Source organism: Phyllosticta citribraziliensis, assembly GCF_038025025.1.
Source record: "Phyllosticta citribraziliensis strain CPC 17464 chromosome Unknown J3D65scaffold_8, whole genome shotgun sequence".
NCBI classification, from domain to species: Eukaryota; Fungi; Ascomycota; class Dothideomycetes; order Botryosphaeriales; family Phyllostictaceae; genus Phyllosticta; species Phyllosticta citribraziliensis.
The window spans coordinates 1,257,478-1,279,666 of record NW_027117345.1 but is presented as its reverse complement, the minus strand read 5'-3'; the positions used below and the strand labels follow the sequence as shown (position 1 = coordinate 1,279,666).

At 57.9% G+C, this 22,189-nt stretch overlaps 9 protein-coding genes across 9 annotated transcripts; 5 read left to right on the top strand and 4 right to left on the bottom strand.

Moving 5' to 3' along the window:
- Positions 1–10: 10 nt before the first annotated feature.
- On the bottom strand, positions 11–1,304 carry J3D65DRAFT_440199 (uncharacterized protein). Its single transcript, XM_066796249.1, has one exon. The coding sequence runs from the start codon at positions 1,027–1,029 to the stop codon at positions 100–102; it is 930 nt and encodes a 309-aa protein (XP_066653848.1). The 5' UTR covers positions 1,030–1,304; the 3' UTR covers positions 11–99.
- A 2,362-nt stretch (positions 1,305–3,666) lies between these two features.
- J3D65DRAFT_440206 (uncharacterized protein) lies at positions 3,667–5,891 on the bottom strand. Its single transcript, XM_066796250.1, has 2 exons — positions 4,863–5,891; positions 3,667–4,809 (listed from the first exon to the last, which is right to left on the bottom strand). The coding sequence occupies exons 1-2, from the start codon at positions 5,779–5,781 to the stop codon at positions 3,806–3,808; spliced, it is 1,923 nt and encodes a 640-aa protein (XP_066653847.1). The 5' UTR covers positions 5,782–5,891; the 3' UTR covers positions 3,667–3,805.
- Positions 5,892–6,841: 950 nt separating this feature from the next.
- Positions 6,842–7,957, top strand: J3D65DRAFT_604538 (uncharacterized protein; the record flags this gene model as incomplete). The annotated part of the gene is made up of 1 exon (XM_066798280.1): positions 6,842–7,957. The coding sequence occupies one exon, from the start codon at positions 6,842–6,844 to the stop codon at positions 7,955–7,957; it is 1,116 nt and encodes a 371-aa protein (XP_066653846.1).
- Positions 7,958–10,054: 2,097 nt separating this feature from the next.
- J3D65DRAFT_604537 (uncharacterized protein) lies at positions 10,055–10,700 on the top strand (the record flags this gene model as incomplete). Its single annotated transcript, XM_066798279.1, has 2 exons — positions 10,055–10,201; positions 10,305–10,700. 2 exons carry the CDS (start codon positions 10,055–10,057, stop codon positions 10,698–10,700), a joined length of 543 nt encoding a protein of 180 aa, XP_066653845.1.
- A 287-nt stretch (positions 10,701–10,987) lies between these two features.
- J3D65DRAFT_555600 (Dor1-like family-domain-containing protein) lies at positions 10,988–12,466 on the bottom strand (the record flags this gene model as incomplete). The annotated part of the gene is made up of 1 exon (XM_066797235.1): positions 10,988–12,466. The coding sequence occupies one exon, from the start codon at positions 12,464–12,466 to the stop codon at positions 10,988–10,990; it is 1,479 nt and encodes a 492-aa protein (XP_066653844.1).
- A 111-nt stretch (positions 12,467–12,577) lies between these two features.
- On the top strand, positions 12,578–16,125 carry J3D65DRAFT_630136 (uncharacterized protein). Its single transcript, XM_066800799.1, has 6 exons — positions 12,578–12,838; positions 12,889–12,948; positions 13,002–13,016; positions 13,114–13,218; positions 13,272–15,588; positions 15,639–16,125. Exons 1-6 carry the CDS (start codon positions 12,824–12,826, stop codon positions 15,980–15,982), a joined length of 2,856 nt encoding a protein of 951 aa, XP_066653843.1. The 5' UTR covers positions 12,578–12,823; the 3' UTR covers positions 15,983–16,125.
- Positions 16,126–16,248: 123 nt separating this feature from the next.
- On the top strand, positions 16,249–18,559 carry J3D65DRAFT_659922 (uncharacterized protein). The gene is made up of 2 exons (XM_066802565.1): positions 16,249–16,756; positions 16,810–18,559. The coding sequence occupies exons 1-2, from the start codon at positions 16,624–16,626 to the stop codon at positions 18,249–18,251; spliced, it is 1,575 nt and encodes a 524-aa protein (XP_066653842.1). The 5' UTR covers positions 16,249–16,623; the 3' UTR covers positions 18,252–18,559.
- A 135-nt stretch (positions 18,560–18,694) lies between these two features.
- Positions 18,695–20,234, bottom strand: J3D65DRAFT_630131 (40S ribosomal protein uS2). The gene is made up of 2 exons (XM_066800798.1): positions 19,990–20,234; positions 18,695–19,849 (listed from the first exon to the last, which is right to left on the bottom strand). Exons 1-2 carry the CDS (start codon positions 20,157–20,159, stop codon positions 19,105–19,107), a joined length of 915 nt encoding a protein of 304 aa, XP_066653841.1. The 5' UTR covers positions 20,160–20,234; the 3' UTR covers positions 18,695–19,104.
- Positions 20,235–20,360: 126 nt separating this feature from the next.
- On the top strand, positions 20,361–21,679 carry J3D65DRAFT_440011 (mitochondrial 37S ribosomal protein uS15m). Its single transcript, XM_066796246.1, has 2 exons — positions 20,361–20,458; positions 20,510–21,679. Exons 1-2 carry the CDS (start codon positions 20,413–20,415, stop codon positions 21,568–21,570), a joined length of 1,107 nt encoding a protein of 368 aa, XP_066653840.1. The 5' UTR covers positions 20,361–20,412; the 3' UTR covers positions 21,571–21,679.
- The last annotated feature ends 510 nt before the right edge of the window (positions 21,680–22,189 follow it).

Below are 22,189 nucleotides of genomic sequence, written 5' to 3'. Positions count from 1 at the left end.
GTACAGGTCCGCTTCGAGAACCGTTTTGCGTGTCTCGCGTCCTTCCGCATTCTGCTGCTTCCACCACCACCATGTCCATTCAAGAACGAACGTCTCAGATCAACCAAAGACGAGCGCGCGGACTTCGATGCTCTCACGACCCGGCGCGCCCTCGGGGGTCCGCGGGTCCACAAACGCCGTGTGCGGGACCCTGGCGCCGCCCTTGTTATCAAAGCACTGCAGCAGCAGGCGCTCCTCGTTCAGCATGCCGCTGAGGTACCACCAGCGCTGGGCGTCGCTGTACTTGACGGCGGCGGTCTGGCCGGTGCGGTCGGGGTAGATGTGGTGGACGGGGAGGACGTCGTCGTCGGCGACAGTCGTGCTGTCGGCGACGGCGAGCGGGTGCGCGACGATGGGCCCGTTGAGCGGCCGCCACACGTTGATGATGCGGTAGCGGCCCTGCAACAGCGCGTCGGCCTCGTCCGCGTCGGGGATGTGCCGCCGCACGCGCTCCGCGGCTGCCTTTGGCGTCTGGTCGATGTGCGTGCGGATGACGGGGGCGCGGCTGGCGCCGGGCGTCGCGCGGCGGATGGTGTGGTCGAAGATGACGACCTTGTGCGAGCCGCGCACCTGGTCCAGCAGCAGCGCCTCGACCTCCGGGTAATACGTCTGCTCGACGCGCGCGTCGTCGTCGAAGTCGGCGCGGCGCATGGCTGACGGGACCGACGTCAGGGCCGCGAAGGCGTTGGTGTCGATGTTGAACTCGCCCTCGTGCCCGCGCACGTCGGAGATGGTGACGTCGTGCTCGGCCGCCTTCAGGTTGTTTTGCGGTTGGCCCGCTGGTGGCTCTTCGACGTAGTTGTAGGGGTCGGCGCCGTCGGTGGTGCCGCCATAGAAGGCGAGCTTTGCGGCGACGGGCCCGCGGGGTACCGAGTAGGCGTTGTTTTGCGTCGAGGTGTCAATGGTCGACTTGGCGGTGGTGGGCGCGAATTTGGTGCTCGAGGGGAGCTCGTGTGCCGGTGTTGGTTGCGAGGCGGTGGAGACGGGCATTTTGGTGATGGTTCGGAAGGCCTTGGTTGGAGAGGTGGGTTTCAAGCGCGGAAGCAGTCCTGGAGAAGTTTGCAAGATCTTGAAGGCGTTCACTTTGGGGACGCTGGCGTCGAGAAACTAGGTAAAGAGTCGTTGTGGAAGTGGTGTTGTAGGTTGTAGGCAGCTGTAGTCTGGAAGTCGTTGTTTTGCGGTGAATGAAGGCTGAAGGAAGCTGAGCAGGTCAGTATAAATATTTGGTTCGCCGCAGCGGATTGCTAATCCAAAGGGATGAAGCCGAGCAAAGGGCGTGACGCTCTCCGCATCGCGAAATGCTCTCGTGGCAATGGTGCGATGATGCCATAGGGATTTTTAAGCCGCTTTGACGAATGAGCGGGCGGCTGCTTACACATAACCCCGGATTGCGTGCTGCGCGCAGCAATAGAGCAGAACACTTTGCCCACACAAGGCATAGTCGCCTGCTAAACTCCGATCAACTCGTCAGGCACAGGGCGTGAGCAGCTTCCGCAGCTGTTGTAAATGTCAGCACCACGGCCACAATGTCGTGCGAAGGATGCAGAGGGAGAAGAGATGTTCGTCCGTCGTCCGAGGACCCTTGGTTTCCACAACTACCCCAGCTCCGCCTTGTCTCCGAACTTGTCGCATGTGCCGAAAACAGCTACACAACCGCAGCTGTTTGACTAATCCCGACCTGCAAGACGACCAGCCGAGGAACACAGGAGACCGAGGGAAGTCAAGCACGAGAAAGGCGTCAACAGGAAGCATTCACTCGATTCTCAGCACTCCAGATCCTCAGCGGACAGGTTTCAGAAACCAGTCAACCTGATAGATGTCGAGCATTAAAACATAATGTATCCAGGAAACCGGCCAGCCAATCATTGAACGAGACAACGGCGAAAAATACCATGGAATCCAGGCAGTCACTGCATAAAAAAGCCAAAGCGAACACAGGCCCTGAATGCGAAAAAGCTGTTTGACACTCGTGTAGGACGCGCAAGCGGTAGGAGCCATCTACTCGTTGACAACAAGCCATGCTAGCACCTAAGGAAGAGCCATGACAGGAAATGCAGAAGTGTTGGTCTAGTAGTTGACATCTTCCTCAACACCCAACTTGACAGCTATCCGCCACCAGGAAGAAAGCCACGCGCAATGGCAGCCCACACATGTTTCTTTACTCTACACCGGCATCCCACAGACCACCGCCCGTCTACCTCCCCTCATCCATGCGCCACGAGCACCGCCATGTCTCCCAGGTCCTGACTGCCTCAGCGGAGCCGGGCGGAAGCGCCGGCCGGCGTCAACCTGCCTGAGGTGCCTGCCTCAGCATGTCTCGACTCCCTCACCGACCCACAAGCCAGTCCGCCTTACCATACCTAGCCACTACACCTTGCCTTGCCCAGCCAGCAACGCAAAGATGGAGCAATGGAGCAATCGCAACATGTAAAGTGGGGGAATGAGGGCCCTAGCAAGCACCAACCACTTCCACCACTCTCGGCCACCCCCAGTACATGACAGGTACCTAGTTTACACTGTGGTCTGAAAACAAGGGTGAAGTGCGTCGACAGTGAGCCAGAGAAAAACAAGTGCCCGCTATTTAAACTTTGCCATGTCCATCGTCTGGCGGGACGCCGTTGCTGAGCAGGACATGGCAGGGCAGGGCAGGGCAGGGCAGGGCAGGCATAAAAGTCAATTCAGGCACACGTGGGTGCGTAACCTTAATCAGACCCAGGGCAGCTCTGTGTGTGGACGGACGACGCGCCGAAAACACGAATGGCGGCAACTGCTTCACTAGGTCGTGGTTATCTTGGTTGGCCAGACGCATTCCACGAGAGCGAGAGCGCGAGAGAGAGACGGGAAGAGAAAGCATCGCAGAAACAGCGACCAAGGCAACGCGAGGTAAACAAAGTTTTTCTTTTATGTGTGTGTGTGTGTGTGTGTGTGTGATTTTGAAAAGGGCAGGGGCCATTGGTGTGGTGGTGTGTTTTTCGTTCGCGCGCGCCGCGCACTTCCTTTGCTTCCTTGCCGCTGTCACCTTGATCTACCCGATTATGTCCATCACCGATCCAATTCAGTGCCTGTCATTCATCCCTGCCACCACCACCACTACCACACCATGCGACTGTGCCCGTCGTATGTAAGGCCAGACCAGGCCAAGTCAGGCCAGGCCCCGCCGGTCCCATCCATGATAGTAGTGCCGTGCCCATGCGACTCGTCCAAGAGCCAGCCACGACGGACGGCAGCCGTGATCGATGCCGCTCGAGACCCGCACCACGCGTCGCACCGCGTATTCCGTCTTGTGTCTTCGTTTGTGCCCCTCGTGTGCCTTGGAGGTAAAAATCCTTGGCTAGGCAGGTTCATGACTCGAGCGTCGAGGATCAGCTGCCATTGACAAGTCGTTGTGCTCGCAAGTAGCAAGCTATAGTGCAGCCTTGATAGTTGTTGGATTCCCAGCCTCCTGTTGCCCTCTGATCGGTCCGCTTGTCCATGATCTAGCCACTTCATGAGTCGACTTGTCTCAAAGAATAAGGTAGCATATCCCTAGGATGAAGAGATTGGATATCTTTCGTCGGAGTGCGGCTCGCCTTCCGACAACCTTGGGTGTCCCCCCACGCTCCGATCAAATCCCTGCTGGACCTTTGTTACTCTCGTGTCCGGCTCAAAATATTTCCTTGTCCGACAACCAATCCCCCGGCCTGTCTAGACTCCAAGAAGGTGTGATGGGGAGCTTTCATCATTCGTTCCGCCTCTTTGACCTTGATGTCACGTCTCCGTCTGCTCATCAACTTGACCGTCGGATCACAAAGACGCCGACTTCAACTCCCTCCTCGGGCCCTCCATGCTCATAAGGCTTGGTACCGACACCTTCGAGTACCTCTTGTATCAAGTTGGTCGGCATTATCTCCACGTCGGCGGGCAGCTTCTGGGCGAGGCGGAAGTACTTGCTGATGGCGGTCCTCACTCGGGGCTTTTCTTGCTTGATCCACCAGTCTGACGCCCATACCTTCCTGTCCAGCTTCACCCTTTGTCTCTCAGCATGTACAATGGCAAAGGTGGCGCGGGCTCGATTGAAGCGGTCGAGGGTGCTGCTCTCGCCGCTGAGCTGCAGCACAAAGATCTCAAGAAGCCGCAGCATTTCGTCAAATTCCATCAAATGATCGACTGCTGCCATGTGACCAAGCGACGCGCCTAGATCTGCCGAGAGGTTGTGTACGACGTGCATGGCGCGCAAAATGGGATCGAGGATGGGACCAAGATATGAGTTCATGAATGCCTTGCCGCCGGTCTTGGTAGGGTAGATGAACAATAGCGTGCCTCTGTCGGGAGACAGCTCCACGAGCCTGTCGAGCAGGATGGAACGCGAACTCGTTGCGGAAAAAAGACCAGCGAGCTCGGATGAGGTGCTCGGTGGAATGAATCGTTCTACAATGGACACGTCGACGGTGCCGGGTGGCACGACCGGACGAGGGCTTCTGGCGACTTTGGCGTCGCCGTCTTGATCGTGGAGCGGAACGGCGCTGTCAAACACTTTGGACGTGAAATAGTCCTCGCCGCCGACGACGGGGCCGGGCGTCGTCGGTGGCGATATTGGCAGGTCGGCCATGTTGAAGCGGCCGGGAACGGCGTGGAAGACATTGATCCATACAGTCGAGGCGGGTGGAATGGTGTCGTGAATGGCGTATATTATATGCGGGAATGCCTGGCCAGTGGGTGAGGGGCAGGGCAGGGCGTGAGAAAGGACCTTGACCGAATTGTCTGACAGGCGACTGGACACCATGTCGGCCACTGGGGCAGAGTCAGCATTTTTGAGAAGTTACGAGCACCAGTGCACGCCTTACTGATGGCCTGCAGGCCCCCGTTGAGCCAGCCAAAGCCGTTGGTGTCTGGCAAGGATGGGTCATGGGCAGACGAAGTTGATTGCTGGGCCGAGGCCGAGGGCGCGAAACCAAAACCAGGCGACGACCTCTCCAGATCTGACCTCGCTGGGGAGTCCATTGGGGTGTTGCGGACATGGGAACTGTTGGCCCAAAACTTGGTACCCGTGTCCGGCGGCGGCGTGGGGAGCTCGACACGGTGATCGCCCAATTTTGGGTCCTTGAGCGCAGAGCCAGAGTTTGGCGTGGGCAGAGGGTCTGGAGGCGCTTCGCCAGACGAGGGCGGCGCACGAGCTATCTTGGGGCTCGGGGCATCAGAGTGTCGAGTCGTCGTCGTCGTCGGCGGCGGCAGTGGTTGGTGTGGCGAGGAGCAGCAGTCCGTGTTGTTGTCGGGGTCTAGCGGGCGGTCAGGATGTGGAGTGGCTATGCCCAGAAGCTGGAACGAGGGCAGGCGAAGGTCGTGCCCCGCTCTCAGAAAATGTGGAGATGGGCGAAGGAGGTGAGCAGCGTCTGGACTGGCGGCGAGGGGGTCGTGGAGGTGGTTAGAGTCGGGCCGCGGGAGAAGCAGAGTCGGCGTGGAGGTGGTGGAGGTGTTGATAGCTTGGTGGGCGAGGCCGGGAACGGAGGATGGGTCGGGAGCGGGTTCTAGAAGAGACGGCGGCGGGAGCAGGTTGCACGGTGAGGACGGCGACGGAGACGGCGAGGAGGAGTGAGCATATGGCCCATGCTTGTCGAGCACCGGAGGAGCAGGGGAGGCGAAGTGCAGGGCTCGTGGAGATAACAAGGACGAAGACGACTTGGAGGGCCTCTCATCGATGTCATGGGGCAGGGACTGGCGCAGATCCAGCGCATCAGGAAAGCCGGCGACGCTCTGCTGATCCATGGAGGGGAAATAAAATATATGGCAAGACTGGGTGGAGCGGTTGGAGCGGTTCAGACTGGATGCCGCGGGCGCCAATGCGGGCTACTGCGGTGCCGAAGGAGGAAGTGTCCGGGTGGGCCAAGACGCAGACTGGACGCAGACTGGACGCAGGGCGCGACGCGACGCGATGCGATGCGATGCGATGGGCAATGAATGAGAGGAGAGGGAGAGCGAGAGCGACGTCACGGGCCGTGTGCGACGTGAAGGAAGTGAAGTAGGTGGGCCGGAGGCAGAAGAGAAGACACGGAGCGACCGGCCGGCGGAGGAGGCGATGGAGATGGAGCGGGAGTGGAGGATTGGATGGATGGACGACGTGGAGAGGAGGGAATAAAATGCACTGGGAGGTCGAGCGAATGGGGAACGGTGGGATGAGGCAGCAGGCAGGCAATGCAATGGACGAGTCGAGACCGCTGGCGGCCGGGATGAGCTGGCGGGGTGGCAGAGAGGCCGTGGAGCCCAGCAATTGGCGTCCGGTCGCTCTCCCGCTCCAAGTCACAACAATCATCCGTCCGCATCCCGGTCTACCTCTACAGTACAACAACCAACTCAGCCCGTCTCAGGTCGTCTCGGTCCTACTCTTGCCGCCGCTATCCTCCCGTCTGCCTGCCTAAGGTACAGTATGTGTGTACGGTAGGCCTCGCTGCTGACCCGACCCGACGCGACCCTGTCTGCGCGCGACGCGTGCGCCACACCCTGCTCGACGCCCTCCATGTCCCTCCCTGAGATCCCCCGCCAATTGCCAGCGTGAACATCTCGTGCTGCATGACGTCGTCCTCCGGCTCTTCCTTTGTCTCCCGGTCCAGCCCGCCATTGATGTTTGTAAAAATGCAAAAAAGTTCCATTTGCTTGCCATCAATCCACCTTCTCCGTGTCTCGCATCTCCAGCACAATGCCCAATGAGGAAACCAAGCTTCCATCAATCTTGCCTCTTTTCCTTTATCCAGAATGCCCTCAAATATGGCCGCTCTCACCCTTTTGACCATGGCCGCCGCCGCCGTCGTCGTCGTCGACACCAGCAGCAATGTGCAGGACCTACCACTGGACCTGCAACATCTGCGGCCGCTCACAATCCCGCGGCCAGCGCTGCTCCAACACGCTCGCCGGCACCGTCAATTGCCCAAACAACACCAGAGCCGACGGTCCTCCGCCCCAGGCTGAGCACAACGGCCTGCGTTGCGCCTACTGCTACACGCCCACCCTAAAGACCGAGACTCATTTCGTCAATCCTGCCTCGTTTGCGACCAACGCCAGGTGGGAACCACGCCATGCCATCATGTCGCCATCGCGGGACACCAACGGCCAACAGCAACCAGCTCCGACCGATTACCAAAGCCTGCCGAGCGGCATGGCGGCTGCTATGCGTAGCCATCCCGGCATGACCACGACGCCGAATCCGTCTATCCACCATCACCAGTACTCTAACCCAGGCCACGCACGACCTGTGCTCCCACATGGTCAGCACCCACACCACAGACTCCCGGCAGCGCCTGGAGCCCTACCAATTCTCGCACAGCACCATCACCACCACGGACGCTTCGCCTCTCCAACTCCGCCATCTCTGCCCATCGACCTGCTGCTCGCGCATCCTCACGGCCGTCCTCACCATCACGCTGTACGGGCCGATGCCCACGCAGCAGCAGCAACTCCGCCACCATTCCAGCCTCATGCACCAACTTCCACGCCAGCAGAGCATCACCGCTCGCCTGAACAAGCGCTACCTCTACACCCTCACGCTTCTCCCACTGCAGCGGCAGCAGCAGCGGCACCAGCAACCGGTGGTGGTGGAGAAGCACCTGCAACAGGAGCGGCCCACCTACGCCCCACGGCCGACATGCTCGCTTCCATGACAGCCACGCGCACCGCGCTCTTCGCCCAGGCGGAAGCACGGCGCGCCGCCGCCATCGAAAAAGTCCAGAGGGAGGGCGAGCAGAATGCGGGGAAGCAGGGTTCAGTTGTCGCCGGCAATGCGGAGGTCGAGGCTGCGTGGTATGCCATGTGGGCGGGTTGCGGCGTGTCGCCTGCGGCTGTCTCGGCTGCCCAGACAGTTGCGGCTGTGGAGCGCCGGGGAAGAGAGAAGAGGAAGGAGGACGGTACAAGTGATTGTAATCAGGAGACGAGCGGCACAGGAAAAGAGTAGAGGGGACACTGCGAAGTGGAGAGTTGGCCATGGGGATGTCGGATAGAGATGATGGCTTGGATGCCAGGTTCGGTTTTGAATCGAGGACGAGGGAAAAAGATGTCGTTGACATGGGCAGACTAGTAGTCCAAAGAGAAGAAATTACGAAAGTAGACAGAGTAAAGCAATAGCTCCTTAGCCGCAATATGGTGGCGGACGACAGGTCCCTAAGCGCAGCTGTGGTGGTGAACGAATGCTCGCTCCTTTGCCAAAAGCTACAAGAAACAAAAATTGAACCTCGACATCGCGCGAAAGATCAAAAAGAAACGCGCTTACCCTTCTATCGTCCCTCCCCAAGAGGGAGTCGAACTCAAGTCTAGGCTGCCTAGGGAATTACTTCCAGCACCACGTAAACCCTACGCTCACACACCCTCGGGTTTTACACTTGAAGGTGTCGGTGGCAACAGCGTTGAGACTGAGTCCTGTTCCATTGCGCTAACCGGCTGATACGAATGGTGTCGCGGCTGCAGTTTATATACCTCAGTTCGCAGGCGGTCTTGGTTTGCCGGTACTTGCTATGGGCGGGCCGCTCTGGGTTTGTTGTCGCCGCCGTCGTCGCCATCCTCTTGATAGTTTGTGTTGCTGTCGCCGCCCATGCCCCCGCCACCTCACCCAGTCTACTGTAGCCTCATCAGCATCCACAATTTGCATATGTTGAGGCTTACCGTCTCGGACACCCTACGTCCCAACCTCAGCACCACTTGCTCTTGCTCGACCACCGCCATCCCATTCTCGCGATACAACGCACCGCATCTGCATGCCTGGCCCCTCGCCCCTCCGCTGCCTCAGGCGTCGCAAGCAGGTAAAGTGCAAACCACAAAGCTGCCTTGACACTTTCTGAGTCCGCCCAGATGGTCATTTCCCATACTGCCATCTTAGAACATGACCGCAGAAATCCTGGGTAATTCCCAAGTTTGCCAACATGGCATTGCAGAGCCTTTTCTCTGATTTTGCCATCTCTTCTGTTTCAGCATGCTTTGCATGCACGCGTACTCGCGTCCTGATGTTGTCCAAGCTCTTGAATGCACTCAAGTCGTGCAAGAAATGCGAAATGGAAAAATCGGTACGCTGCATGAGATAAAATGGAAAGCGCCTGGAGTCTTGATGATGGCGAAGAGCGACGGAAGTGGACTCTGGCAACGGCGACAAATTGAAGCGTGACGGAGGGGCTCCACAGAGCGAAGAGGGCACCAGAGAGCCTGTCGTCACAGCACTAGCGAAAGATCATAGCGACGGCAATGAATGCGGGCAAGTCCACGAAAGATTCATACGCATGGAGGCAGTGGTTGGATTGACAGGTCGGAGAAGAGAAGAGGTGAGGTTGGGGAAGGTCGTCGAAACTCCGGCTACAAACTCCCAAACTGAACCGGCTCTCGGCTCAGCTTGCCATTTGACTCGCCCTCCGCCTTCAACACCAAACCAGACATCGGATCGCCGCCGACCCGTGTGGTCGACTCTCTCATGTTTTTCTTCCAACGCCGACTTCATCACAACGCAGCCAGATCACTTATTTATTGAGCGACTTCTGTGCTGCAGAAATTTCACCGCGTCATCTACTGTTCGTCGACTGCTGAACACTTTGGAAATTTCTTTCTTTTCCGTCAGCACGGCTTTGAGTCTGCATTAGAGTGTCGCGGAATCTGGCAGACTTAGAGCCTTTGAGGAGAGAGCAAGGTATGTTTGAACGTACTGGGGCCCTTCCGAAATGTTGCTTCTTTCTACAACTTTTCTTCGCCTCTTCTATCTTTCTCCTCCTTTCCTCTTGGAATCTGCCTGCGCCAAAGCCAAGGAGTGGAGGCAGCAACCCAATATGCTGCCATTCGCTTTCATATCAGATCTCTCACAGTTGTTATGATTGTTGTGGCGAGCCTCTCCCAGTCCATCCACACACACTCTCGTCTAAAACATTCAATCAGGCAACATGCTTTCATTCCTCAAACAGCTCTTCCTAACACTTTCTACAGAGCCTCTCGACAGCGTCCCACGCAGTCAATCCAACATCACCAATCGCCAAAGAAACACCTCGTCATCGCCTAAGCCCCCGGTCCTCTTCCAACCATGAAGATCCTCGAAAAGTCATCTTCAGTCCTTAGCAACTGGGAAGTCCTCAACATCGTGCGCGAGCAAAAAGCCGAGTACGAAGGCACCGACGGCACCGGACGCGCGCGTCCCATGCCTGCCAACCTCAACCGCATCCTGACCGACGTACGTGCCTCCACCTCCACCTCTCCCAAGCCTTCCTCCTCCCCTTCCTCCTCCCCTTCCTCCTCAGCCTTCCAACCCCTGAACCAACGTTCACACCACACAGGTCGAATCGCAACTCACAGCCGCGAGCTCGCCACTCTCCTCCGCGGCGCGCGGCCGCTACAGCAGCGCCGCGTACCGGGCGCTCTTCACGCGCGCCAAGGCGGCCGGCTTCGCCATCGAAAAGGCCGAGCTGCTCATGATTTTCAACCTGCGGCCCAAGTCGCTGGCCGAGCTCGACACCATCATGGAGGAGCTGGACAGCCGCTACGACGAGGCCCAGCAGGAGGAGCTGCTCGCCATTGTGAGGGAGTGCTTGGGCCCTGTCGACGAGGGAGAAATGGATGTTGATGCTGCTGCTGCTGCTGAGGGTGATGGTGAGGCTACGGATGCGAGGCATGATCTTCATCGCTTTGGCGGTGCGCAGGTCGATTTGGAGGGGATGGCGGTGCAGGCGTAGAGTTGCTCGCGCTTGGAGAGATGTGGACAAACGATTGGGGGGAAGGTTCTGCCTTTTGATGGCATTCCTCCTTCCCACGACTTCTTCTCTTGGTTCCATGGAGTCTACCTAGATACTAGAGTAACGTCCTCGCAATCGATCCACATCGCGCTGGGCCAGTTTCTGGTCCAACTTCCAAACCCTTTCGTGACTTCGTGCATCGTCTTCGCTTCTGGAGCTCTCGCCCGGGATATCATAGCTTTAGGACCAACAGGGAGAATGACGCTACCATCAATCGTGGCAGTCTTTCAGCCTGCAGCGGAAACCTCCTTGTGCTGCGAGTCCCGCGAATCTCTTCTGCCAGCTCCGACGCCGCTTGCAAGCAGCTCTAACCGGCTCGCCTGCACCCGATGCTTCTTCATGACCTCTACCCATTCCTCCTCGCCTTCCTCTTCGTCACTGTCGTCGTCTCCACCAAGCTCGTCACGCAAAAGCGCGAGCAACATGCCGAAGTCGCCGCCTAAGCGCCCCAGACTGCCGGCACAGTACAGCACCTGCGTCAGCAACGAGTCCCGCGAAGACTTATCCTGGACGTTTGGGAGATATTTGCGCAAGGTCTCGCTGAGAAGCTCCACAAGGTGATGCGGGAAAGTAGCGAGGGCAGATGGAAGTGGCTGGAGCTGATCGTCTCCAACGGCAGGCCGGCCTGCACCGCTCTCATCGCCCGACGCACCGGGCGCGGGCAGCGCGGAGGGAAAGATGCTCTTGTACATTGAGATGATGGCGAAGCTCTGCTCGCGGAAAATCTCGAGGTACCTCTTCAGATAGCGCTCCGTCTGCTGGCCTCCCGCCCACGTGTCCTTGCCCGTCTCGCCATTCACCCTCCGCGCCGTCTCCTGGTCGGCCAGCTCCCGCAGCGGGTCGAGTGCCTCGAGCATGGCGAGCAGATTTGCAAGACGGCAGACGAGGAACAGAGCGCCGAGCGCCCCCTCGTTGGTGCCGATGCTCTTGGTCTTTGCCGATGCGCTCCAGGCCTGGTCGAGCTCTGGGGCGACGCGCCGAAGCCAACCGATTGTGCGCATTGCCCCTGCGAGCTTGATGCCCTGCCCTTGAAGGCTAGCGACAAGGTTCGTGGCCATGCCCTTCATCTCTTGCTCCGCTTGCGCCGCAATCTCCCTGACCAGTCCAACATTGGGGTACAGCGTGTGCAAGCGCTTGATGTGGGCGTGGAGGTCTAGTGCAGATGTGTAGTTGGCGCTGCTGAGACCGCTCGTCCCCGCGGTCCCTGCACCTTGCGTCGCGCCGCCGGCAGACGATATTGCAGACGAGAGCAACGTGGGCAGTTCTAGTATGTCGGCGACGCGGTCCACGTTGCGCGCGAGCAGCATGGCCTTTCGCCGCCTGTCGAGAATTTCATTTTCGCTATTCCGGCCATATGTCTTCTCGAATTCCTCGCTGGAGCTTTCGAGCAAGGGGAGCGCATCTTGGAGCTCGGCGGTGTGGGTGGCCAACTGCGGGAGGGTTGTGGAGAGAGTGTTCAGCCGCGTGGAAGATGATATTATGGATTTGTGGGAGCGCTTGGAGAGGGATTGCAGGTTTCGGACGACGGAGGCAGAACTTTGGGCGAGGGAGTGCGGTTCGGAGGAGCTCAGCGAGGAGAGAGATAGGGTCGAGAGACGGCCAAGGTAGGCGGTGGTAGTGGGGTCATTGGCGGCGGGTATGGGCCTGGCGGAGACATCGCTGGCGTCGAAATAGGGGGCCAAGAGGTCGTAGAGCGGGTCGGCCATGGTGTTTAGTCAATGGAGTCAGCAAGGTGCGTCAGTGGTGGTGGGAGGCGGAGGTGCGACCTAGACTTGGGCGCCGCATGTGACTGGACTGGCCCAGACGGGAATTGTTCAACCAAGTCGGTCGTGGTTTTTGCGGCTGGACCCTCCAGGACTTCCCTACATCCGCCCTCTCCCTCCGGTCTCGAACATAATTCCCAAGACCTATCTTTACGACTTGTTCCCACCCACCTCCCGCTTTGTCCGACCTGGTTCCCGTTGCGACATTCTGCAGGTTGCGCCGCGGCGCATAACCCCACCACTCGGCTTTGTGAGTCGACGCTGCGTCTGCCGTTCGTCTCTGAGCCTCCTCACGCAGCGATGCCTGGGCCTACAGTAAGCAAACATCGCAGATTGTTTGTATCCATAGTCACTGAAGGCTCCAGATTTTTGTCGAAGACACCGTCTCTCTCAAGGGCACGCCTTGGTTGATTGGCGTAGTAGATGTAAGAGCTTGTCTAGGATGACGCATTCAAAGCAGAGCGCTGACCGACGATAGAGGACAAACCACGATGTACGTAACTACCGACCGTCGCATCAACATGCCTATGCGTCCCTTTGCGAGTCGACCCTTCGATCTCTGGAATACCAGTTGACGTGAATTCTTCAAGGTGGACACACACGACCCAGACCCTCAGCGCGATTACCCTGTGCAGATCAAGAAGCATGCGGAGATTCCACAACCCAAGTTCAGAGCTTTCATGAAGAACGGAATCGTATGTGCACCCATGCCCTGTTTCTCGCCTTCGTTGTGCTGATCTGCGCGCAGCCGCCACGCGGGACTGTTTTGGTAGCATGGCAAACCGACTCCTCCACCGAACTCATAGCCGAAGCCCACCTCAGCATTGTAGACCGGTCGATATTTGTTGGCGATATCGTCAAGCGCGATGCTAATAGTCCAATGAGCGGCACCGTTATCGGAACCAAACTCTCCGTCACCATTGCGCCCATCCGCATGTGGCCGGAAGTTGACAGCATTCGTTCACACGGCTCCTACGAGAAACTCGTTGGCGACGACACTCATGGAATACCTCGCTCGTTCATCCCAGCAGAAGAACTCGAGACTTTGCGCCAGTTTCCCGTCGGAGCGCTGATAATCCACAACGACTGGGTTGGCAGGATAGACGATGCCTTCGACGAGGTTACTCTCCGCCTCAGCAACGGCACCGTGGTTGTCGTCGAAAACCCTGACGAGCTGGAGCCTGTAGATCCCCGGCTGGCGCGGCACGAGGTGGGTGACTATGTTGGCACGAAGAAGGGCAACTTGCGCAGGGGAAGGTGGATATTTGGAGCCTTCAACCCCAACGTGGAACCTGGTGGTGTGGTCATCGCAGTCCGCACAGTGTCCATTACCGTGCAGTGGTTGACCCGGCGCATGGGCGGTCCTACGGTGCCTGGTCAACTCACCTCCGAACCTCCGTTCGAATTGGGCCTCGATGAGCTTGAAAGTGGACGGGTAAGGGTCTACGACAACATGAAGAAACCACCTGCAGATGCGCCTGCCATCTCATCCTCCCTGTCGGTGACTGCGCCAGATCTGTCCGCCGGTCAACGGGTGCGATTCAAAGACCTCGCCGGAGCGTGTGTCAAGTACGCTCCTCACATTAAGAAACGGCCAAGGACCGAGACTTTGGGTTACGACACCAACGTTTTCACTGTGCAGACTACGCAGACCTCTGCCATTGTGCAGTGGCAAGATCTCTCTTTCAGCGAAGACAAGTCAGTCAATCTCCTTCCCGATCCCGTCGACGATGACGATCAAGTTTGGCCCGGAGAAGTCGTGATTACAAACGATAAGAAGGAAAGAGACCCCGAGAATCAAGTTTCCGAGGACTGGTATTCAGAGCCTGCCAGGATAGGTGTTGTTCAGACTGTGGATGGCACCGAACGGATGGCGACTGTCAAGTGGTTCCAAAACGCGTCTGTTAAATTCGTCGGCAACGACCTGCTGCCTGACTCGCGAACCGGTTTCGCATCTGGTCCTGATGAGAAAGTCAGCCTCTACGACATCAATTCGCCATCTGCGCTCAGTCGAAGGAGAGGCGACTTTGTCATTATTCATGACACCCCTAGCCAAGGCAATTCAATGGACAACGTGGATTGGTTTGGAGAAGTTGTCGATCTCTGCTTGGACGGCCAGGTAATAGTACGTCTGAGTGCTGCAAATCCTGTTCGCGACGTCAAAGTATCACCCGATCGTTGCATGTTGGCCTACGGTAGCGACGTGGACGAAGCTCTCGCCGCCGCGCATGATCAAATGGTCGACGGCGACGAAGACGATTACGATGAGGGAGATGACGAGAGCATGGATGAAGATCAAGACTTTTTTGAAATGTGGTACGAGTACCCGGATCAGAATGGCAGGCGCGTGCTGGCCGAGGAGGAGAATGAGGATGACGAATGGGCTACGGACGACGAAGACGACCTTTCTTCAGCAGATGTCATGATGGGTGGTCACGGAGAAGGTGATATCGACACGTCAAAGACTACTCCTGAAGCCCAACCTCTGATGGAATTGGAAAAGGAGGCTTCAGGAAACGTTCAAGTAAAGCCGGACGCGACCTTGGCGACCCATGTCCCAGAACTGTTCTCATTCTCATCGTATCCAAATGCGCCGCCAGCCTTCGACATTCTCGAATCGGACCCGCCCCAGGACCACAAGTATTTGGCGAGCCAAAGCGAACTGGGCCAGCAGAGAATGCGTCGGATTCAAAAGGAACACAAGATTCTGCGAAGCTCTTTGCCTCCTGGCATATTCGTGCGCACTTGGGAATCCCGGCTCGACCTCCTCCGCGTACTCATTGTTGGACCGATCGACACGCCCTATGAGTATGCTCCCTTCCTTATCGACTTGCATCTCGGCACCAATTTCCCTACGCAGCCGCCCGAAGCGTATTTCCACAGCTGGACAAATGGCACTGGTCCAGTGAACCCGAACCTGTACGAGGACGGCAAGATTTGTCTCAGCTTACTCGGCACCTGGCATGCAGACGAACGAAATGAAAATTGGAGTCCTGCAAAAAGCACCATACTTCAGATCCTTGTATCGTTGATGGGGCTCGTGCTGGTGAAGGAGCCATACTACAGTAAGTTTTCCTTGACGAGGCACGCATGCTGTAAACTAACATGTCCACAGACGAAGCGGGTTATGAAGTCCGTCAGGGCACCGAGGAGACGGCACTGTCATCTGCGTTTTATTCCGAAAAGGCATACTTTCGCGCGCGTGGATTCATCATGCACGGCCTCAAGTTCGTTCCGGATGCATTCAAACACGAGATGGAGTGGCTTTACCACCAAGAAGACGGGCCGAAGCTGCTGGAGAATGCAATTGATGCAGCAAAGGACATTGTTGCCCAGAGCGAAAGTGGCAACGACGGCGGGAAAAGGGATGGTCTCAGGAGAATAAGCGGTGGAGCGGTGATAGCGCTGAAACGGCAGCTAGATGGCATGGAGAAGCTGAGGGTCAAGGCTGGGGAGTAGGAGCAGAGTCGGGCATTGCTGGCGTTGGGATGGCATTGTAGCATGGTGCAAACGGTCTGCAGTATTGTTTTGGACGGCGTCAGTTTGTTCACAGCGTCGAGCTTTTGATAGACGGGGTGCGCAATTGCCATTGTTTGTCTTTGGTTCAGTTTGCTGTGTGACATGTAGGAGTGGAGTGGGGCGGACCGGGACACAGCACGCGGGACGCTTTGACCGCGTTCGCCTGCGATGCCCTGCCAGCCGGGACCTGAGGTGCCCTGAGCAGTATTCCCTAGTGCAGCCAGCCAGCCCAGCCCATCCTTCTCACCTCGCACGCCGCTCCGGCGACCTCTTTCACCTCCTACACCTCTTCGACTTCCTTACTCTGCGCCCTTGTCTGCTTGCTCTCCGTTCTTTCGTCTCGAGATACCCCCCGTTTTTCCGATTGGCGTCCTCCATTCCCTTCTTCGGCTCACTGCTCCGCCGTCGTCACCCACCTCCGACCCGCTCTCTTTCGGCCGCTGATCCACCTCTCGACCTTCGCCCTCACTAATCGCCCACCAAATACACACGCCGTCTATACATACCACCCCTCTCCTCAGACGCTGCCTGCCGACTCCCCTTCCCGGCTCGTTGGACCCTGGTTCCGCTCGCTGGCCGCCATGGCCTCGCCCCAGGTGTCGGCTGAGGGTCAGGTAGCGCTAAACCCTCCAAAGACTGGTAGCTACACAATCAAACTGAGCGACCGTCTTGCCAACCCCCGCGCGTCACAGGCCAAATTCAAGACTGTCAAGTGTGCGCTCTCACCACCTGCACATGATCTGCTCAACTTCTGACGTGCGCCGCAGATAATCACAAGCCCCGACAAACAGTGCCCCGCCGAACAACACGATTAAAACCCACGTCCAGCAGCCCAAATGGCAAGAACTTCGCACTGGCAATCGAAGATAGGGATGACCAGGGGAATTGCTCAAGGTATGAGTACGAGGGTCAAAGGAAGGAATTGAAAAAGACCTACGTCCTGCTTCTCGACCCAAACTCCAACAGCTGCACATTGGAGCGGCTCGACGATGCCTACGCTTTCAACCTCACATCAACCCCGCTTGAATCCGATAGCAACAAGCTCAAGGACAAATATCCCCACGTACGACTTCGGGAGGAGCGCGAGGATGCGACGGAGGAATCTTTCGAAGACGACGGCCTTTTTGACGACGCGTCCGAGACCCAAAGCATAGCAGGAAGCAGTGCGGGCGCAAGTGATTTTGACGAACCGGAAGAAAACAACCCATACGATTTCCGACGATTTCTGGATCAGGTCTCACAGGTCGACACGAACGGCTTTGCAAGCCCGAACAGCCACGCTGGGACGCCGCTCCGTGTTCCGTCTGGCAGCACTGCCCGCACAACGCCATTATTGGGTGCTCAGCAATCCAAGCCACCAAAGCCATTGCCAAAGGCTACCGAGAAGAAGACGGACAGACCTCTTGCCACAGGTAAAAGCAAGCCGGGAAACAAGAAGTCCACCATCTCACCGAAGAAAGCCAAGGCGAAGGACACACCCTCAATTCGTCTCGAGCGGGTTGCTTCAATCGCGGCGACAGCTCCTGCGATTGCTCGATCTACCACGGACTCTTCACGCACATCTCATTCCCCTGCTCCATCAGACGAGGAGTCAGATGACGAAGGCGGTCTCCAGATCGACTTTGGCGATGGTGGCCCCCCCAAACGCGGCCGCGCGCGTCCAAGTGCTTTTGCATTCGAGAATGTTGGCGACGGTCCCATCTCTTTGCGTAGCGCCGCCGACAGCGCGAGCCCGAGCAGCCGACTGCAGACGCCAAGCTTCCGCGGCAGCAAGGAGGTGCCCGACGTCATCGACTTTGGCGGCGGCAACGACGACCAAGACGAAGACGACGACGCGCAAGAGGTGAATGAATCGAGACTTGCTGCGGACGAGGATTACGCTTCAGACCACGAAGAGGAACGTGATGCGTTGGGTGTCGAGGACGCCGACGCCGACGCCGACGCCGACGGTAGTGTCGACGGCGATGTTGAGCCCATGAATCTGGGGAGCCCGGCCCAACAGCCAACGCCCTCTCATCCCGAGAGTAGCAGCGTGGCGCTCGCGTCGTCTGAAGTGGACGAGGCAGATGAAGGCGTGGACGGCGGCGCTGCCTCTGCCGTCGCCGCTGATGAAGACGGCGATTTTGCCGACGAGTTCGAGGCCGAGATGGAGCAGGCGCTGGCAAGTGCTGCAGAGCAGGAAGAGAGTGAGGAGAGTGAGGAAGAGTAAGAGCGGCAGATGCAGTGTTATGTCTGGAGCGCTACGTTTAAAACTTGGGGAATTGGGAGATGGGAAGGCGTTTGGGTTGGATGCTGATCTCTCTTTTTTTTCTTTGACCTCCCTCTTTCCAAATTGCATGGATGGCGGCGAGTTGCATGGTCGGCTGGGTATGGGAGGCGAGATCGGTCTGGGCTGATTTGCTTTGGACTTTTTGCGTTTTGGGGGAATAGTAGAGGGATATGGAGGGCTTAGATGCTGGGCTAGGTGATGGAAAAGTTCACTTTGCTCGAACAATGGCAGACCTGTTCTAAGCGGCATTGCAGTGATCCACCTCCAAAAGTGCATGATTAATCAAGTGGGCGAGTACATGTAGGAAAACCAAGCTGGGCTGTTTTCAATCACGCGTCAAAGCATTCACACGACGGACAAGTCAAACGAGTGGCACTAGCAGTTGAGAAGGGTCAGAATGGTGGCTTTGATATAGCATTCATTGCAGAAATGGGAAGACGGTCAAGTACATCCCAAATCGCCAGCACAGGGCTTTCCCCCAACCCAGCCCACACAAGACGGATGTATGAGCAGAGGTTGGATATCTTTCCCTCATAAGCGCCAGACGAGGTTGATTCCTGCAACGAAAAAAAGAGGAGTAAACCGACATTGCTGTCATGTGTACCGTAACGTAGCCAGAGGGGTTGTTCAACTCAGAATCTTGATATTTTTTGCGATACCCGTACACGATCCCACCGATTTGATATGCGCCAGAGCCTTCGATTCTCGATCTCGTCGCGCCCCTTTTCCTGGTATCAAGCGTTTTTGTTGGGTTTGAGGGTTGTTGGGTATTGCGCCGCGTCAAAGCAACAATCTACCACTGGCCCTCGGTGGCAGTGGCAGGAGCGTCAGCGGACCAGCCAGCGTTGCCAGTCTCAGCGGGAGCAGAGCTGGCGGCCCAGTCGGCACCGTCCTGGTCCCACGAGGCGCCAGCGGCGACGCCAGCGGTGGCCGAGGCGGCGGCGAAGGCGGACGCGTTGGCGCCAGAGACCTCCCACTCGTTGGTGAAGCCGGCCTCGACAGGGGCGGCGCCGACCTCGTCGGCACCGGGAACCTTGGCCTCCTCAACACCGGCGGAGTCCTTGTTCTCCTCGGCCTCGGGGTCGCGGTAGAAGTACAAGTCGGGCATGACGTCCCACTCGGTCTCGCGCGAAGCGAGGGTGCCGCGGAGGCGCAGGACCTCGCGGGCGAGCAGCCACCAGACGAGACCGATGGCGTGGCGACCCTTGTTGTTGGTGGGGATGGCAGCGTCGACATACTCGGTGGGCGAGTCGGTGTCGCAGAGGGCGATGACGGGGATGTTGACGTACGAAGCCTCCTTGATGGCCTGGGCGTCGGTGCGGGGGTCGGTGACGATGATCAGGCGGGGCTCCTTGAACGAGCGGGTGATGTAGTTGGTGAAGCTACCGGGGGTGAAGCGGCCGGCAATGGCGGTGGCACCGGTGTGGGCAGCGAACTTGAGGACGGCACGCTGGCCGTAGGGACGGGCAGAGATGACGCAAATGTCGGCTGGGTTGTCAATGGCGACGATGATGCGGGCAGCGAGGACAATCTTCTCCCTACGAATCGTTAGACTGGGAGATTTTGGAAGAGCGCATCTACTCGCGCTGCTGCTACCAAGCTTTGTGCTTCGCGAAACGTCGCGTTCCAAACGGCCGGCAGCGCGTTGTTTTGCGCGCAATGGATTTCAGAAGCTTACCAGGTCTTGGAGATGTTGATGACGTTGATGCCGTCGGGGCGAGTCTTCCACAGGTAGGGCTCCATGTGGACCTGGAGGTTCTTGGAACCAAGGTGGGACTGAGCGGCCAAGAGCATCTCAATGTCCTGGGAGGTGGGCGCGAAGGCCGCGGGAAGGTTGTTGGGAGCCATCCTGAGAGACTTGAGTGCTGGAGAGGGGCGGCGCTGGTGGTCGTGGAGTTGAACTGGGGTCGCTGGCAGTCGAAGGAAAGTCGTGATGCAGAATTGTGGTGGTTAAACTTGCCTCGCCTAGCGGGCCATATTCGGCAGATTGTCCGAGCGGTCGATCGGTTTTGCCGCATCGCCGAAAAGTCGCGGTGCTCGACCAGCTGCGACGGGAACATCTCGAGAGCGCCGTGCATTCTCCAGCGCCGCGCCTGCATCAATGCCTCCCCGAATAGTGCTGCCTTTGCGGCTCAAGCCGGTCAATGGTACAGGTCGATAATTCTCTCAGAGCGCATGCCACTGACAATGGTTCGTAGCATCCTCCGCAACACCGCCCATCACCTCCGCTGTTCGCAGCTTCTCTAGCACCACGTCACTCTACAAGAAGCAGAGTCTGGCTGCGCGATACCGAGACCCGTACATCCGAGGGCAGGTGCTGGCCGCCAAGGCAGCAAATATATCACGGCAAAAGGAGCTTCAAGAAGAGCGCCAAAAGTCCATCGGCGATCCCGTCCGCGGCCTCGAAACTCCGTTTGTGAGGTCCTTCGACACTGCTCTGCCGGAACAGCAGACCGTCACCAACTTGATGCTCTCGCGCGAAATACTCTCGCGCGAAGCGACCGCAAGGGACCCAACCCAACCTCCTCCAGGCCCCAAGGCAACGCGGGAACCATTCCTGAACCACTTCCTATCCATAGACGAAGTCATGAAGTCATTCGAGTCTTCAGCCACGCTCTCCGAGCCTTCTGCCGAGCGAAGGGCCCGAGCAGAACAATTGAAAACCGCCGACGAAGCGAATGCGTTGCGAAATGGTGACAGCGCCTACACTCCCGACGCAGTGGACACACCGGAGGAGACGGAGCGCAAGAGGAGGAATGCCGAGCTCGCCATCCAGCGCATCGTCAGCCTGCGCAACGGCAGCTCCAAGGACAGGACCCTCGCGAACGTGAGGCGCTGCGTCGAGACCTTTGGCCGCCACTACACAGACCTTGTGCTCTCGCCCAAGCCGCCATCATCTCACGCCGCCAACCACGACGTCACGGTCCCCGTCGTCAGCGACGCCACCGCCGCCGAAACCACGAGAACCAGAATCCAGCCCCTGGACCCAGAGAGGAACTTGCGCGGTGGCCCGGACACGGGCAGCAGCGAGGTGCAAATCGCCATCCTGACGGCCAAGATCCGCACTCTTGTCCGGCACATGGAGGGCGACGGGCGCAAGGACAAGATGAACAAGCGGAATCTGCGGCTGCTGGTGCACAAGCGGCAAAAGCACCTCAAGTACCTCAGGAAGAAGGAGCGCGGCGGTCCCAGGTGGCAGTACGTCGTTGAGAGGCTGGGCGTCATTGACAGCATGTGGAAGGGCGAGATATCCTTGTAGAGCGACAGGCTGTAACATTATGAAACGCTTTCTCTTGGTGCAAAGCTTAGGCGCTGCTTCATGCGTTGGAAATCGCATCCATCACTGGATTTAGAAGTGCACGACTCTGCTGGTTGTCGAGGGCAGCATTCTTTCACGGGCTTTGGGGCGTTCCACGGGGTCGAAAAAAGCTGGCTCGACAGCCGTGTGAGTCCTGCGCTGATTTGCCGCGGCTGAGATGGGTGATAGAGGAAATAAATCCAACGCCGTTCAAAGACTCCCACATTTTGACCAGCGGTCCGGGCTTACGTCCAGTGAAAATGTGTTTCGATTCACTTCCTCCATTGTCATCGCAGTCAAAGATTTTCTCTTAATTTGCTTTTGGCCCCGGTACCATGAAGTATGAGAGAAATCCTGTGAATGGTTCGGCACCCCCGTCCCTCACGTAGCTCTTCAGGCATCGTTGCGGTGCTGTAGGGATTGACCGCATCATCACAATAATAGTCACCCAATATGGGCGCAAACACTTTGGACAGCTTGTTTATGTAACCAATCTCTGCACAATTTTCCCAACTGTCTGACCTATCTACGTGTAATCACGGATGCCAATAAGGACAACACCACAGCACCCATGGTTCAG

Coding starts and splice junctions, on each gene's coding strand:
- J3D65DRAFT_659922 (XM_066802565.1), top strand. CDS start 16,624: ATGGCCTCGCCCCAGGTGTCGGCTGAGGGTCAGGTAGCGCTAAACCCT. Junction 16,757..16,809: donor CAAATTCAAGACTGTCAAGT/GTGCGCTCTCAC, acceptor CGTGCGCCGCAG/ATAATCACAAGCCCCGACAA.
- J3D65DRAFT_440199 (XM_066796249.1), bottom strand. CDS start 1,029: ATGCCCGTCTCCACCGCCTCGCAACCAACACCGGCACACGAGCTCCCC.
- J3D65DRAFT_440206 (XM_066796250.1), bottom strand. CDS start 5,781: ATGGATCAGCAGAGCGTCGCCGGCTTTCCTGATGCGCTGGATCTGCGC. Junction 4,810..4,862: donor CGGGGGCCTGCAGGCCATCA/GTAAGGCGTGCA, acceptor ACTCTGCCCCAG/TGGCCGACATGGTGTCCAGT.
- J3D65DRAFT_630136 (XM_066800799.1), top strand. Junction 13,219..13,271: donor CTTTCATGAAGAACGGAATC/GTATGTGCACCC, acceptor ATCTGCGCGCAG/CCGCCACGCGGGACTGTTTT. Junction 15,589..15,638: donor GGTGAAGGAGCCATACTACA/GTAAGTTTTCCT, acceptor ACATGTCCACAG/ACGAAGCGGGTTATGAAGTC.
- J3D65DRAFT_440011 (XM_066796246.1), top strand. CDS start 20,413: ATGCCTCCCCGAATAGTGCTGCCTTTGCGGCTCAAGCCGGTCAATG. Junction 20,459..20,509: donor GCGGCTCAAGCCGGTCAATG/GTACAGGTCGAT, acceptor AATGGTTCGTAG/CATCCTCCGCAACACCGCCC.
- J3D65DRAFT_630131 (XM_066800798.1), bottom strand. CDS start 20,159: ATGGCTCCCAACAACCTTCCCGCGGCCTTCGCGCCCACCTCCCAGGAC. Junction 19,850..19,989: donor ATCAACATCTCCAAGACCTG/GTAAGCTTCTGA, acceptor AACGATTCGTAG/GGAGAAGATTGTCCTCGCTG.